The following is an 18099-nucleotide window of genomic DNA, read 5'->3' as shown; positions in this document are numbered from 1 at the left end:
TATTACAAGTCTTGTAAAAACATTTGAGTTATTTGTTGAAAATCTTTTTGTCTTTGAAAATCTTTTTCTCGATACTTCGGATGCCTTCTGTGTGGCTTGACTAAATCACCATTCACTTAATTTGTATACAAAAGAGCAGCTTGGACATTCTGCAAAATAACTTTTGTGTTTCACAGAAGATTTGTATAGGTTTATAACATCATGAAATAGAATATGATGACATAATTTTCATTTTTAAGCATAGAAAATGTCCATATCCATGAGTAAATAAAATCTCAGACTCAATGGCACTTGTAACATCACTCATGTAATTTAGCAAGATTATTTCCCACCCAATGCAGTGATCATCACACAGTGGGAAGTCAACTGAGGACAGCAGTCTGAGATGCCTCATCTCTCTTCATACAACCATCCGCTACATCTGCTTCTCTTTTTGCTCATCCTATTTTCTCTCCAAGTGGGTTGATGAATGTGCTTGTTACGTTTGCTCTTGGCAGATCGTGCGCAATTTAGGGGCTGAATGCTTTTTCAGAGTCAGTAACTGGCTCCATACGGAGAAGCAAGGTATGACACTTCAGCGTCTCGTCAGCAGCAGAATGAATTCCATGCAAAGACTGCCATCATATATATACCACATGGGACCAGGCTGCTGTTTAGACTGCAACGCAAACCATATGATGACTTCATACTGTATGAAGCCTCTGTTTTGTGAAAGCTTGGCTGTAGAGGCATTTTGTAAAAATATTTGTACATTGAAAAAAAAACACAAACAAAAACATCTATTTCTGGCAGTATTGAGATGTTTGTTGCATTGAGTTCTGAGTCACATGGTCATTCTTTTACTCTAGCACCAAATTTGATGAGCATGAAAAAGATGGCTGTTGTTTAATCCCTAAAGTTTTACCAAGACTTAAAATGAAATGTCCTTATTTACAGTTTTTGTTTTTTGTAATTTTTTTTCATAACGTTAGAGCTATTTATTAATAAATTATTTTACAGTTTTAGTGAGTTAATTACTATTATTGTAATGCAGGTGTAGAGAAAAAGGAAAGTATGAGCCAACTGAACTGATTTATTAGAAACAAAAAGAAAATATGAAACAAAACCAAGTAACTCAGAAACTAGGACCATAATGAACTAAATTAAGCATGCCAACTATACATCCATCAATTTACATTTACATTTATTCATTTAGCTGACGCTTTTATCCAAAGCGACTTACAATTGCTATATATGTCAGAGGTCGCACGCCTCTGGAGCAACTAGGGGTTAAGTGTCTTGCTCAGGGACACATTGGTGTCTCACAGTGGATTCGAACCCGGGTCTCTCACACCAAAGGCATGTGTCTTATCCACTGCGCCATCACACACCCCATCAATGGACAAGACCTGACCAAGAATACTGAAAACAACAGATTTTTTTAAACACACACAGAGTAAAAGACTAACAAGAAACAGGTGAAAACAATCACGTGAAAACAAGGTGAACATAATACAGGAAACAGGAACAGAAACAAACTAAACGTTCAAAACACGACCAAACCACAGAAACATCTTAGCAACTGTGTAGCAACCGCTGTGAACTAGTGATGAGAGAAACAAAGCTTTTCAAAGCTTTGAATCAACTGAACCATTCGCTTCGCAAACTGATTCACTGTTTCGAAGTGTTCGAAACACCACACACTGCTGACCCCTGCTAGTCAAAATAATGCAAATGCAATTACAATGAAAAACATACATGAAAATGGACAATAACATCATTGAACTCAATAATGAAATGCCTTTAACTGAAAATTGAGTGTTTAATCTTGTCATTTTAGATTATTGACACTATTTTCCTATTTTGATATTGGAAAGTTGCTTTGATACAATCTGTATTGTTAAAAGCGCTATATAAATAAAGGTAAAAAAAAGAAAAAAGAAAAACAGTGTTTTATTCAAAATATAATCTATCAAATGTCATTAACTAATATATCATTAAATATTAGTTAATAGTTCCCCAAACTAACTCCATTGGTTGAAACAATGTTGCTATGTTGGGCTGGTTGGGAAGTTCAAACAAAGACATGTTTTGAAAGTGCCACAGAGACACATTGTTTCATCTTTCCATGGGATTCAACCTCCAAATGCTTCAGTTGTCTGCATAGTAAACAGTAATAAAAAATGACACACATTGCCTTAATATTTTGTTCCAGAGCTTTTGCTCAATAATGCAGGAGGTTGTTGAAAAGAACCTGAAAAAACAATTTAAAAGACTCCAGACTGTACCAGCGTCACACATGTGTCCTCACATAACCTGTCTTGCCTTGTGCCCTCTGCAGTGTAAGGGCCATATATGCGGTTGGCTGCCATCCACACCAATCTTACGCACATACGCGGAAAACTCACATGCACTGCATTCCACAGAAGCTGCTCATGAGGGGCCTTCAGCGGGGTGGCGTCCCTCCTCCCCGCACTTCCTCCTTCCCTCTGTCAACATACGCAGTTTAAAGAGAACGCTGGACCACACTGCTACACAAAGGACTGAGATGGAGAGCAAGGCAAAAACTCAGGAATGAGTGAGAAAAAGTAGTTCTGTAAATGTCAGTTCTCATATTGCATCAAGCTTTACCACCTGTTTGTCTCCCAAAACCCAGCTCAAGTCCTTGGGTGACCCACTTCATGGGCATTTCAACAATAATTTGTTGAATCTTAAGAAATATATATTGGATAACCCATATATTGGATCCAGATAACTCTGTTGGCTGGGTGTTGTCCAAAAGCAGAGAGATCAGGGCACAATGTCAAGATCGTTCTAGTGACGCGGACCAGCTGGAAGCCCGAACCATAATAGAAATCCAACACCCAGACCTGGAGAGAAGTGCAAAGAGAAAAAGTGCCAGTTAAGCACTTTTTTCCTGGCGTCCTTTACTATCAAAGCCAGGACAAAGATCCCCACTGCTTTTCACACGATCGCTTTCCACAGGACCATCTGGCTCCAGAAACCTCCAAGCTGATCACATCTCAGTGCTGAGGAGGAGCCAGAAAGAACCCAAAGCCTGAAATGGGGTGACTGAGTTCATGCTAAAAGCAGAGGGCTATTTCAGGGAGAACGGTGAATGTGCTCCACTTTTTACAAACTTTGATTAGAATTTATTAGTGAAAAATCTCCAGCAAGTCAGGTTTTGCATTGTAACCATTTTTACACCTTAACAAATTACTAATTCTTTAGACACAGATTTAGGTTTTTATAAAAGATTTTTGCTGAAAATTCAGTGTTGCCATCACATAAATAAATTACATTTTACAGTATAACTAGAAAAAATAACTAGAAAAGTTATTTTAAATTGTAATACTATTTCACAATATTGCTGCTTTTAGTGTATTTCTGATCAAATAAATGCCTTCTTGGGGAGCATTTTTTTTTCAAAAGGCCAGTCGTAGTGATGGCCTTCCACAAAAGGTTGGTCCCTTTTTTTTCATTGTCATTTGTTTTTAATCTTATTTCTTGAACAATGTACAGAATTTTATGATTTATAAAAAGTTTAAAAAGTATACTCACCCACACACGTTACCCTCCACCACAAAACCAGTCATAAGGGTCAATTTTTTGAAATTGCAATTTATACATAATCTGAAAGCTGAATAAATGAGCTTTCCATTGATGTATTGTTTGTTACGATAGGGCTGAGTTATTTGATACAAATACAACTATTTGAAAATCTGGAATTTGAGGGTGCAAAAAAATCTAAATATTGAGAAAATCGCATTTAAAGTTTTAAAAAATATATATATTTATGGTAGGAAATTTACAAAATACCTTCATGGATCATGATCTTTACTTAATATCGTAATGATTTTTGGTATAAAATAAAAATCTATAATTTTTACCCATAAAATGTATTGTTGGCTATTGCTACAAATATACCAGTGTATGACTGGTTTTGTGGTCCAGGGTCACATATATAGTTGCAATCACAATTATTCAACCCCCTTGACCTGCAAGACATTCTACTGCTATGTTATGAAAACAATTCAACCAAGGCATTCATTTACAGAGTGATTCTGAAAACATAATGTTGATGAAAAATGAAAAAGATCAAATAGGCTCTAAACATTCATGTACAAAATTATTCAAACCCCCCCAAACTTCAGAAATTGTAGAAACTCTTTTATTCTTTATAACCTCCAACGCATGTTGCATCTTTCCTTGTGTGCTCTCAGAGCATTTCTTTCTGGGCATTTCAACAACCATTTGTTGAATCTGAAGAAATATATATTGTATAACACAAAATCTTCCAGATCATTGATAATCTTCAAGAACATACTATGACTGATCCCTGAACCAAGATAGAAAATGTGTTGAAAAAAAAAGGACTTATGTTTGGAACTGGAACTAGAGGACATTTTTAAATGATTTTTAACATTTTTATTTCTGCATTAACAAAATTAAAAGTAAAATTCAAAAAGTAAGTATAAAATCAGAACTTAAATGTAAGATAATGTTACATTTTTATATGAATTTGCACGTTAATAATGATACTTTTAATGGCTTTGCAATGTCGTGTTTTTAAAGACTAGCCATATAATGCAGCTTGATTCAATACATCCTCTGGCTGAGCTATTTTTTATGAAAAAACAAAATGAGACTAAAATTATTATTTAAAAGTTCAGTTGACCTTGACAGATGATCGTCTGGCATGACTCTTTCGGTGCTACTGACTTAGAGGGACATCTTTGAGCATGTGTGTACATTTAATAAATCTGATCAAATGAGTGGATATCCCTGATATTAAATATGTATGTTTGACATTTTTCATAATCAAAATAATCCAGGTTTGTCACATACCTTTACTGTACTGTTTGGACATTGGTTTTAACATTTCCCACAAGCCATCAAAGCTTCCAAAGTGTTTCAAAGTTCCTTGTGTTTGAATAAAGAGACAATCACATTGGATTCTTCTTTATATAACATAATTTATATACACATGGCTTTTTACAGCGGCAGCATGTTTCTTGTACAGGAATACAAGCACAACATCGGCAAAAAGAACAAAATCAGAGCGCTATCGCCTCACATTTCACAAACTGTTCGCTCACTGCTGATGAACTTAAAGAATAAAGATATAATATACATATGTCAGTATTGGCATGTCAGCTTAATATCATTTCTCTTTTATAGATTATTACTTTCTCAACTACATAAACAAATTGCACCTTTAGCTATATAATTTTTTTATTGTGAATCAAATCATTTCTGTACATAAGTTAAGAAATGTAACAGTTTGTTTCAAAATAGATAATCTTCACTTTTTTCATCTCTCTAGGAGAACTCATTACATCTATAGACAAAGTGCAACATTTACATTTTTTTTTTTTTATTAAAAATTGGTCCAAACTCCACAATCTGAAGAAAAACAGCTAAATGTTCTTCCAAATTTGTTTTAATGATCATTATTAGTTTTTTTTTTTCAATTGTTCATGTTTTTTACAAACTGCTGCTAAATACAAGAATAACAGTGTACAATGTACAAAAAGCTGTGCATGTAAATGATCTTCTACTCTCTAAATATACTTCATGTTCTTCAGAACTATGAACTAACATCTGTGATATTAACATGACTCCACAGCTCTATCAAACATGAAATATCAAATATCTCGTCATCGTAAAAACATACTGGAGATGACAATAATCTTAATAATCATTAAAGTACATGGATGTGCATAGGTGGGGTCACCTGCTAAAATCACAAAGCAAATGCATGTTCATGATAATTGGGCACAAAGTAATCTGGTCTTCTTGCGCTGAGTGAGGCAGTGTGGGTCAGAGGTTAATAATAATATTTTAATGACGTGAGCTTGTTTAAGTTAACAAACGTCTGGCATTCTTCTCATGACTGAACCTCACTGTGTCCGAACCAGTCTTGACAAGAAATTTGTCTGGCCATACTAAAAAGTGAAAATGATTGCACAGCCAATCATATTTTAAGTTACATATAGATTTATGTAGAGTGGGATTTTGGACCAATGAGATTTTGCAATGGATGGAGCTACACAGTAGGAGGCCACAGGAACAGAAACAAGTAACTATCGCATTCCGCCTGGTTAGAAAACAGTGTTAACATTCTTAAAGAACACCTCTAATAACATTAAGCATTTAATATAAACAAATTGACCAATAGTGAGAACCGAATATATCTTCGTTTTCTACAAAGCATTAAAATGTCTTCAGCATTTTTGTATTATAACACTACTCAAGAAACCATTTTGAGTATTTTCAAGAATTGTCTGAGATATCTGTAATTTTTGCTGGCCAATTTGAAAATTAAGTAATATGGGTGTAAGCAAGCTAAAATAGTACATTCTTAGTAAAAGGAATAAGAAACTAACATGAAATAGAAATGAAAAACAAAAGTTGAGGCACCACAGACTTTGAAAATCACCACAAACTTGTAGAACATATATATCACAGTGCCTGCAGTTTGAGAGAGATGTGAATTAAAATAGAAATATAATACAAGTGTAAATAATACACCATGACATGATACAATCACACCACTTTTCCTTCAGCCAAATAATGTTGTCAATGTCTCTACACTTTCTTAAAGGTAGAGAACTGTAGCTTTACTACAGCAACAAATTCAATACAGTGGCAAAGGCATCGAAATCTCCAAGTGCTGTATCTCTAAACTACATTAACCTCTGTTAAAGGCTTTGGTGGTCCCCATGAAAAATGAGGAGCAAATACAACAGTTAATTTATTATTATTAATTTTGAGATGGCGTCTTACCCTGGGATTTAGCTATTATATGGGTCACAACAAAGACAGGCCTAATTTTTGTAGGAACAAACACTTGAAAAAACTTCTGGATTTTAAAGACCCAAAATCTCATAAAAAAATGTAACTAGAAATGGCTTAGAAGAAGTAATGTATCCAAACATTCTAATTCTGGGATCATTTATTTGCCTGCATGTCATTCCAAACCTGTGTGACTTACTTTCTTCCATGACACACAAATTAATTTTGTTTAATAATGTCTTGGCTGCTCTTTTCCATACAATGAAAAAAATTTAAATAATTTTTCACATAAATCCTCCAAAACAAACATGGCGCTATAAGATGTGCAAAGAAACACAAAAACCAATGGTGTTTGCCATCAAATGGCAAAGATGAACCGTTTTGTAGTTCAAAAGACTTGACAGACTCCATTCATTTTCACTGCATGGGAAGGAGCAGCCATGATATTGTTCAAAATGTCACTTTTTGTGTTTCACAGAATAAATAAATTGATTTGGAAAAAAATAAGTTACTGTAGATTTTTAGTAAATTATACGTTTTTCATTATTGGGTGAGCTATTTCTTTAAATAATAATAATAAAAATCTCAACATGAAGCCAATAATAAACAGCAATAAGAATAATTGTGATAATACAAAAGAAAAAAACAAACAAAAAAAACCTTCTATATATAATAGCCTTCTTATATTTCTACTTTATATGTTTTTGAAATATATTTCATGTATTTACAAGAAATGTGGAAAGATGTATATAATTCAGATGAGAAACACTATTCGATGTAAGCCTACCAAAATGTAAAGTCAAGTCCAGTTTCTCTCCGATTTACAAAACAACATTAAATCTGTTGCCCTGATTGTTGATATAATTGTGTAAACTCTATACACCAGTTAATAGTAACACACTGTTTAGAAATGTTGTAAATTTTCCCAACGTCAAATGCTGAGACAGAATGAAAAGTGTTACAAGACAGAAATGAAAGTGTAATGATGTGCTGTATGTGACACAGTTCAACTAGTCTGCAGCAATTTCCCTAACATTTTCAAGGTCATGTTTGTGCAGGACTATTTCTAAATAAAACTATTTACAGTCATTCCTGCCTACCGCTGTTCCAGTTCTTCTTCCCAATAAGGCCAATCATGGAGTCTCCATGAAGCACAGCATGAATGTGTTACTCTCAGCAAAAATTGCAGAGTAAGGTTTTGAACTGACAACACAACAATGAATGAGCTATTACCTTGGGAGTCACTTTTCTGAGGTGTATCGAATGAACTTGAGGTGTGCTGCCTTGTGTTGGATTTGATGGTTATACCTCATCACAGTTTGCCCTTAATGGAAATGCAGCTGTAAAATCATTACTGAAAAATGGTGTGGACATTGGTAAGTTTGTGTTGCAGCAGATGTAAGGGCCTCAGGTTTTCGTTGCCCTGATTTGACGACTGATTCTCTACAGCAAGAAGAAGGCAGCAAAATAAAGCTTGTCAATTTGGCTATGGAGCACAGGCACCTGGTTTGGCACTTAGTTTGAACGTGAGTCCCAATGTCTGAGGAAAATGTCCTTGCAATTTAGCTCTGTACTGAGCCAGTGTGCTTGGCAGTGTGAGGTCGTATCTCAGCCACCTCTGCTGAAGAAAGCGAAAGAATAATGGGGGCTACGTTCCCTGACGAAGGATTTGGATGCGTGTGGACAGCTGCTCTCCGTGCAGCTGTTTTCCAGTTGAGAGTTTTTTTACCTGTAAAAATAAAAAGAAAAATGTCAGAGAAGCCACTTCATATATCACCTACACAAGTCAATGTTTTTACAAAGTGTTTAAATGTGTTACTACAGAAAAGGCCTTTCGAAACGTTTTCGGACTTCAGATACTGTGGGGTTGTTAAAATATTATAAATTTAATAAACGTAGCTCCTACCCAGACACCCAGCTGTGGGTGGTGGTCTTTACACTGTGAGGTGGGAACCCCTGTTGGGTGGCCATGGGGTCAAAGTTGAAGTCCAGCGATTCTCCGTCCATGAGCGTATCATGCAAGATGGACTCAACATCGCATTCAAATCGCTCCACAGGCATCCCGTCCAGATCACTGGGAAGCTTCTCCAGGTGTTGCTGTTGCGGGTGGGGCATCATCCCTGGGTTGCGCCCATATCTGTTGCTGTTGACACTGTAGCAAGGAGGAAGCCCACCTCCAAGATGACTGGAGCCTCCATACTGCATCTGCATGGCTGACTTGACGCTTCCCAAGCGTCCACCAGCACTGCTGTGACCAATCCCGGTCAGAGGGTGCAACGATCGCCCATTCAATGCCAGAGATGTGGCTTGTCTGTGCATATTGTGTGGATGAGAAAGGGCATGGCTGTGGGATGCTCCACCTCCCATAAGTTCATTCCGCCCACTATTGTAGGGTGGCAACATACATCCACTGCCTCCAGCTGACTGGGAGACGACAGTGTCCACTGAGGGCATGAGCTCTCCAGGCTCTCCATCAGATGTAAGAAGCTCCTTCAGCAGCCCTGCTGTGCAATTAAACTGGCCCATAGTTCCTGGGCCAGAAACAAAACTTGGCTTGCTTTCGGGCAGAGGCTGCATCGGCATGGGGGACATGCTGCCCATTCCTGCCTGGCCGTAAAGACACTTACGATAGTCTTGTTGGGTCTGCTGGTTGACCGTAGCCAGACCTGGGGAACTGTAGGGGGAGTAACCAGGGCTGGCCTGCATGAGCGAAGAGGGCGAGGACTGGTTGGATCCTGACCCAGGCCCTACTGTGGACCCCACTGATTGGTTCTTAGGTGAGAGCAAGTTGAGGTTATCCAGAAGGTTGTCCATCACATTCTCAGAGCCACTGTGACCCAGAGAACCAGCCATTTCAGACAAGCTGGGAAGAGTGGAGGTCATTTTGGCACCTGACCCAGGGCCTGGGTAGACCATGTGGACATCAGAGTCACCAATTTCATCGTCAATAAAGGGCGAGAGACGGCCGCTCAGTGTGCTGGCATTGGAGCTGGTGCGGGGACGGAAAGCCGTCCAGGCGTCAAAGTCATCATTGCTGTGGGAGTTCGGACTGCCTGGCCACTTGCCATACTGAGAGCCTGGGCTATCTGCACCCCCCTCGGGACCACCCTGAAGAGCCAGCTATAAAGTTAGAGATGAACGGAAAAAATTGTAAGAAAAATAACTATGCACAAATGTATAGTGTATACTGTTTATGGAAGGGAATGCAGCAGGTCTAGTGTGCAGCTTTTACCTTTTTTTTTGCTGCTCGTCCTCTGCTCTTGGCAAACTTGCTGTTGTTGTCCATGGAGGCAGCCCGGCGTCGAGGTGACTTGCCGCTTTTGCCGCCTTCAGGGTTAAGCATCCACCAAGAGCTCTTACCTGTCCCCTCATTCTGCACTCGGATAAACCTGCTATGTAGGGACAGGTTGTGTCTGATTGAGTTCTGTGGAAGAGAGAGAGACAGCAAGGGAAAAAAAAGTGAGTGTTATGTTCGTAGTTTGCCTTGTTCCCGTAAATTCCCCTCTGACGGTAAATCAGCAGAGTGCAAATCCTCACAGCAGCTGTTTTCTATTAAAGCTTTTTTTCTCTTCACCTCCACTTTCGTCCACTCACCATTTCCTTCACCTAAAAGCATTATTTTCTGTCATTCAAATGAGACTTGAGGACAGTTTTCCTTGAAAATTGGCCATTTTTATAAACATATTCTTGCAAATATTTACAAATTGCTCTCAGTGGTCTATTCAAACAGAGATAGAGACTGCCTTCTAAGTTTTGCTGTGAATCATCAAAACATAATTCAATATTTAGTGACAAAGGACATTCCTAATCCTCAAGTTCAGAAATCTGAATATTATCAATGATACATCTTGATGAACCTCTTCCTTCAAAAGTGGATGAACTGATTTATTTGAAGGTATTAAAGATGACATGTGCCCTCTTAGTTTTAAGTGCAGATGCAAGTATGAGTAAGCCATTCGTAAGTTGATTGACCAAAAGAGCATAAAAACTGAGACGTTTTTAGAACATTGCTTTGTTTATTTGAGTGGCTTGGCCTGTCAACTTCTGCCTTCAACCAATGACATGTGTTTCTTTATAGGAGAGCAAAAATTATAAAATAAAAATGAATTAAAAAATGCACTGCCACATGGTCTGACTTAATTAGCAACATATCATTTAAATAGCAACCTTTCTTAATGACCAACCAAAACAGCCATGTCTGTGCTTGTTATTCTATTCTAGCCAATGAATAGTTGTAGCACTAGGGCACATGTAGTGAAGTAAAAATTGATGTACTTTCTTTCACTCTGATGAGTTCCCATCCCATAATGTCTGGCAAACACAGGTAAACATTCAGCCTGGCATAGACACATTACCTATGTTGTCATGGTGATCTCAATCATTAGTACCATTTTCCCTAGAGAGGTGGAAAATGGGGGATTTTTGAAATGCTGGCCTAATGCCTCCTGTGTCTAATTTAGAGTTGTTAATGGATAGTTACAGGATGTGATGGCAGCTTAAGATGGTCTTTGCAGTTGTTTGTGAACTAAAAGGCTTCATGAAGCACATGCAGAGACACATTTATTAATTAATTTATTAATTTATTTTTGGAAAATCTAGCCTATAAATCCTACGTGCTCAAGAGAAACAGATCTTGAAAGATCGAATGCAATTCATATAAACAATAAGCTATGTGTTCTTTCTTATTCTGAAATAAAATTATTTTTTATTAAATCAAATAAAATGTATCAGTCGTAATCCTAGTTGCATCTGTCCTAGTCTTGTCTTTCTGAGAGTCCTCCTCAGCATTAAACTCTAAAATGAGACAGTCTAGCAAGTCTTCTGGCTATGTCATCAAGACACACACACTTGATGTTTTTTTTTTTTGTGAAAACATCAAGATAGGTGAACTACTTTTTACTTCACATTCAAGTACTTTTTAATGCATGGCTTAACCACTTTACATTGTTAAATTTAAAATAATAATAATAATATTGATAAAAATGGTATAAAACATTTTCAAAAATGCATGAAAACAACTAGACTTCCAGACATTGAAATAAAGCCAGCCAATTGGAAACACCTCTAATCATTCTTGTGGGCAGTATGCATCACATGGCACAAAAAGGGAAATTATCAGAATAACTTCAAATAACATCCTATGATGATGTAAATTATGTGCGTTAGCATTTACAGAGAGAAGCAAAATCTAAAAATCAAATGAATTACAACAATTCAGAGCAATACATGCATGAATCCAAAGCAGAACAATACCAACTAAATTAATTTTGCTCTGCTAACCATCTGGCTCAAATTTTGAACAGAAACCTGCAGAACTGAAAACAGCGTAACTACTTTAAAACACAACTTTGCATGTCATGTGAAATATCTCTTGGACAGTCCGCAAATATGTATAGCGTGACAAATTTAACCACAACCACATTAGAAGAGGATTCGCTAATGGATATATGAAGAGTTTTGGGAGAATGGGCGCCCTGGGGGTCTGGGGAATACCAGGACATAATGGCATTGTGAGTGGGAACAGTCTGACAGATCAGTATGTTTGGATGTGGCTCAAAACTCTTCCACTTCCTGTTGAGTGTTATCAAAGTGTCCATGCACTAGCGGTGAACTATTGAAACAGCAGTTCCCTCTCTGATGCTACCTAGGAATGATGACAAACTGGAGCTATGAGAGAGTACATTTATCCTGTTTGACTGCTGCACTGTATGCTTGTGTCCTCTAAAAATCACAAGCCAACTGAGTTTCTCCAAACTGCAGTTGAATCTGTCCCTAAAAGTGTGAGAACAAACGGCCAGAAAATGACAAAGAGAACCTAAATGATATCAAAGCGTGTTCATCCTGTGTGCAGGTCTGCAGCTTCCTTCCCGATTGACACATTTTTAGCCTGTTTTGACAATAGTTGATGTATTAGTGGCGGCAGAACACAGGAACTTAGGCATTCCAACTAATCACTGTGTTCAAAGTTCAAACGTAATCACAGCTAGCGTACTAATACCCTATCTCTTCTGGAACTACAGTGTCCCAATCCACATTCCTGTCTGTGGATACTAAACCCCAACCATCACTCTTGTTGTGTGAAGATCCTATAATCTTTGGTTTGCAACAATACTGCCATTCCACAAATACCACAACAGTACACACAATGAGACGGCATTATATAAAACTGAGCAATTTCTTGAATGTTATGATCAAGTAAGAACAAAATGTGTCATCTATGCAACTGAATCATGTTATTATATTGACCTACAGTGAAAATGTGGTATAATGTGGAGGAGTCACGTGACGTGCTCGTGAACCTGGTCGCATTTAAGTGAAGCTCCGAATGTTTGGCCTCTTTTTGCTGATTTTTTTGTTTTATTTTAAGTTTTATTCATTAATTATACTTTCCCTGATGGCATACAATCGGAAACAGCCAGAGTTGTCTCTGTCGGCTTCTCAGATTAAGAAGAAATCCAAGCCACCGAACACGAGCGATATGATGGACAAGATGGCGAACACTGTTACACACTTTGAGGACATTCTAAGAACCGAGTTGACGGCGATGCGGAACAAGTTCACTTCTCACATGTCAGTTGTTCAGTCGCTATGCTCTAAACTGGATCTTCTTACAGGGGAGATGAGAGAACAAAAGAAAGTTGTTGCAGATCACGATAGGCGAGTAGCTGCGCTCGAGGAACAGGTTGTGGACTTGCAGGATCGAAATAGGCGCAGCAATCTGCGTCTGGTCGGATTGCCTGAAGGTTCTGAAAAGGACGACCCTATGGGCTTTTTGAAAAGATTGCTACCGACGTGGCTCCCGTCTCTGCCAGGCAAACAGATTGAAGTGGAGCGAGCGCATCGCCTGTACACAAGGCTCTCCTCAGATTGCGCTAAACCACAGGTTTTCATCTTTAAACTGTTGCGGTACACGGACAGGGAGCTCATTTTGCGGGCTGCCAGACTTCACACTTACTTTTTCTCCGGTCACCGCTAAAAGAAGAAGTGCATTTGCGCCAATTAAGAAGGAAATGAGAAAAGCTGGCATCCAGAATTTTCTCCTTTATCCTGCAACGCTGAAGGTCATTCTCAATCAAGGTGAACCTAAAATGCTACACTCCCCAGAAGAAGCAAGAGATTTTCTCAGATCCCATTCATCCACCAACTCTCAGTGGACTTCAGCTGGACATTTGCTGTCTAATCGGAGAAGAGATGCTCTAAATGGTTAGGTGACTCTTCTCTTTCACTGTTCACTTTAATGTTCACTTCTTAATTCATAGTTACTAGAAGCTTTCATTGTGCATACGGTATCGCTTACTGATTATGATGTTATTTTATTTGTTTTATTTATCTATTTAATATTTTTTATTTTTTATAGAGATACTACCTAGTCAGTATGTGACTATGGGTCCAATGTTGGTGCTTCAGTAATGTGGGGTGGTTTTTAAATTTGCACAGCTGATTTGTTTTATACTATTATTCCCAGAAGAAAATTCAATAAACAGTTGTTAACAAAAAAACAACAACAAAACAAAAAAAGGTGGTATAATATGCTGTGCCAAAAATTGTCCACATTTCAGTCATTTCATATGGTTATATATTTTTATTCAATTTACCTTTATTACAGTAACTGTAGAGTTATACATTTTAAAAATAAATAAATCAATACATTTAATTTAGATTAATTATTTTATTGTGTCCACAATACCACAGTTGTTACAGCTATACTATAATAAAGTTGTAGTAACTTGGTATTATGCTGTATTCCATTCAAAGTAGGATATTCTTATTTGGTATCAGTGACTTAAATCAATAAAAAGATTAAAATGGCAATATTTGTTTTGCATGTGCATAATTATTAACAAAGAAGAGGAGATTGTTTACTGTGTTTAACAGTCCAATTGAGTCACATTTCCGCAGATCACTTGCTTACTGAACTTACTCTTCTCATGGCATTGGAAACAAGTTATTATCACAATACCAAATCTGTTATTCTCATAAAACAAAATTGCTTGACGATTGCTGGCTGTCAAAGTTACAATCATGCATTACATTTATATATTATTATTTATTAGGTTATATCACTTTCTAGATGAGCTGAGCAGAACAATTTCCACAACTTTCCCTTGGCTTTTAAAGATTTATTAGTTACAGATTATTAGATTAGGCCTGAAAAAATTCCCTGATAATTCCAGGTTGTCCATAATCGTCCAAACCCTGACAAATGTGTCATCCTTTATCGCATGTACGGCTGTTGCATACTCAAAGAGTTATTTTCACATACACACGATTTGAAGCCCCTGTTGCAGGAACAATGAAGAAAGTCAACAGCAAGAGCCAAACACCAGGAAGTGACCACATGAAAGAGGACTGTCACAGGAAGCCGGCCTCACTTCCTGTCTTTCAGGAAGCAGTGGTTGTGTATTTGAGCCTCTGAGTTTGTGTGTGTGTGGAACAGACTGGAATGCCAGGCCACAGAGCCAAGCTGGGGGTGGAGAGAGAGCTGCCCTACTGCACTCCTCCTCTGGCAGACTTCTGTTTGGCACCAGATCCAGCCGCAGTCATTCTCACTCCAGAGAGAATAAACAAAGCCCTACAGACCACAGATACAAACCCAAGAGCTCAACTACAGCCAAAGCAGTGCTCACTCCACTGCCCCCTTAAATAATGGACATCTAGACATTAAATATACCTTACAATGTCTCTGTAAAGCACTGCCCCATGGCTTGATAACCATAAATCTTACAGAGAGCATCAAGCTTTAAAGGATAATTCCAGGTGTTTATAACAAAAGTACTCCACATGTAGCATCTGATAGCATGCCATGTTTGCGATACATTAAGGTGAAAATAACTTAAATATAGGATATGTAAGTATGCATATTCTACCCAAGTATATGAACTCAAATTCTTTGATTTTTATGTGTCATTACATTTAGAAATATGCTTCATCATAATTTATAATGCAGCGCAAGTACACATGCATTCTCAGTGTTGCCACAAGAGGCAATATTGTGGGCATTAGCTTGAAAAACATCATCTTCGCTCTTCCCTAAGACATGTTTTTGATGTGACTTTTTTTTTCTTTGTCCTGAGCAATTAATTTATTCAGAAATACCTTAAAAATTTAAATCATATATACAATGACTTCATATATACACTTATTCTATGATTAACACAAACCCAGAAATTTTTACCTTGAAAAAATATATTTCATTTTTCTTTTCTTTTTTTTTTTAAATAATGATGAAATTACAAATGTAAGGACAATAAGTATATCATTTTATTTTTTCTTTATTTTGGACACTCTTACACTGTGTCTGTGCAACAGGCCAAAATTATAGATAAACCATTATACTTGGTGCACAATGAGACGCTAACAGCAAACTGGTGCCATATTCAATTTTTATGTAATCCATGTGGCTTGCCCTACTTTTGACAACAGTACAAATGGATTTTGAACTTTGCTTTGATGCATTCAGTGTAGACAGCCTCAAGTGTAGACATGGCATTAATTGTCCTTCTAACAACTAAACCAACAATGGAACAGAGAAAATGGATTCACAAATTTTGATTAAACTTTGATTTGATATAAATTTTCTTATGGATAATTTTGGTCCATAAGTGTAGTTACTGCATTTTGCCTTTATAGCGCAGCATGGACCATCAAGACAGTTAAACTATTGACATGTTTATAACTAGCCAACTGAATAATATAGCACAGCTTTTTCAAAGTAACTCTATCACCCCCTTGAGTACTGGAATCCACCAAATACGCATGCTTGCAATACACTGACCAAGCATTCGTGTCTGCATACTTGCATAAAGTATATTTCTGGTCTGGATTAGGTGCGTGGTCATGTATGTCTATTTGAGGATACATTAAAATGTTAGTGATTTTACGTGACACACTAACATACACTAGTGTGTGTATTTGAGTGAGTGTGCATGTCACTGTAAGCTGAACAGGCAGATGGAGGTCATTTGTTCGGGGCAGTCCACAAGCCAAGGACACAGAGTTCCATTTCTATTTCTCTCCCCCTCCTTACTTCAATCCCTTCCTCCATGGAGCCTGAAAGGCCACACTGTTCTGTGACTGCGACCCCTCCTTCCCCCTCTCATTCCATCTCTAAGCATCCAAGATTTACTGCAGGCATCAGCACTGGGAATCAAAATCCAGTTCTTTATCAGAACTACGTATGTGCAAAACAACATTAAAACAATGAAATTTCAGAACTGATTAGAAGGTGGGTTGCCTGAATGATTAGTTGATTATTTCAGACTTAACTCGAAGCCTCTTATAATTGGGCTGGTTTGGGGTATAGATGTTTCTTAAGCGGTGTTTAGATGCGTTTTTTTGTGTTCAAAAACACCTAGACTGAGAAAAAAGGGAATGGAACTGAATGCACTGGTTTTTAAACAATTTTTAAATTTGACTATTAATGCATGAATGCAATGCCTGTGGTGGGTTGCTCAAAAAATGCACAAAGATGACAAAATAATGTGTATTGTAGCGGTGCTTTAAGCCATGGTCACACTAGACTTTGAGCAACGAACAAGACTTGTCACTTGTTTAAAAAAAACTTATAAACAATTATAAAAATACTAAAATGTAAAAACATAGGACCTATTTGATGTCCGTGAGCTTTATTGTTTATGTTCTTTTAATTAAGAGGTCATTGATTTTCTACTGGTCACACGTCTTCACCTGATACGAATTTGCAGGTTACATTTGTTTTAGCGGATTTGTGAGTTTGCAGTTTGCAGTCTGATTTCAATGTGATGACAGAACCTGTAGGCCTGCAGAAGCAAGGAACAACTTCCAAAGCAGAACTAAATGCCACTGTAATAGTCCTCTATGCTCTAAAATGGAAAACTCCCCAGGAAAAGACAGCAAAAAGAAGGCTGTTATGACTCAGATGTAGCCACATGTGAGAGCTTCTCTTTTGGTTAAAATACACAAAGACAATTTCCAGCGTGCTCTAGGTAACTAGATGTCAAAAAGAATAAAAAACAAATAGCACCAATGTGTCATGACATAACTCCATTCCTACAGGATTTCAAAGCAGTTTTATGTAGTCGTGGGGCCGCAAAAGCTTACAACATATGAAGTTGTGCTCCTCACAACGGTCAAAAAATTCCAGCATAAAACGAGGGTCTAATTATGCATTCATTTAGAGAGTTGGCCTCGTGTTGGGTCATGTCTGGTGTAGAGAGCGTTGCTTTCTGCTGACAGACGTCAAGAATGTGTGAGTGTGGTTAGCAGGAGACAGAGAGAGCGCCCAGACCTGTCATTAGCTCATCACTAGCTCAGCAGGTCTCACACGTACTAAGTATAACCCAA

General features: G+C 37.6%; 1 protein-coding gene across 1 annotated transcript in view; it reads right to left on the bottom strand.

Annotated features, from left to right (window-relative positions):
- Positions 1–4932: 4932 nt before the first annotated feature.
- LOC306854016 (forkhead box protein O1-A-like) overlaps positions 4933–18099 on the bottom strand; it is a 39713-nt gene continuing 26546 nt past the window's right edge. Inside the window, exons 2-4 of the mRNA XM_079391797.1 lie at positions 10010–10201; positions 8684–9897; positions 4933–8506 (exon numbers count right to left, since the gene is read on the bottom strand). Coding sequence (XP_079247923.1) covers positions 8503–8506; positions 8684–9897; positions 10010–10201 — 1410 coding nt within the window. The 3' untranslated portion in view covers positions 4933–8502. The remainder of the gene's footprint in view (positions 8507–8683; positions 9898–10009; positions 10202–18099) is intronic.

This window comes from Barbus barbus (assembly GCF_936440315.1).
Source record: "Barbus barbus genome assembly, chromosome: 34".
NCBI classification, from domain to species: Eukaryota; Metazoa; Chordata; class Actinopteri; order Cypriniformes; family Cyprinidae; genus Barbus; species Barbus barbus.
Note: the sequence above shows the minus strand (reverse complement) of the source record. Positions and strands in the feature narration are given on the sequence as shown.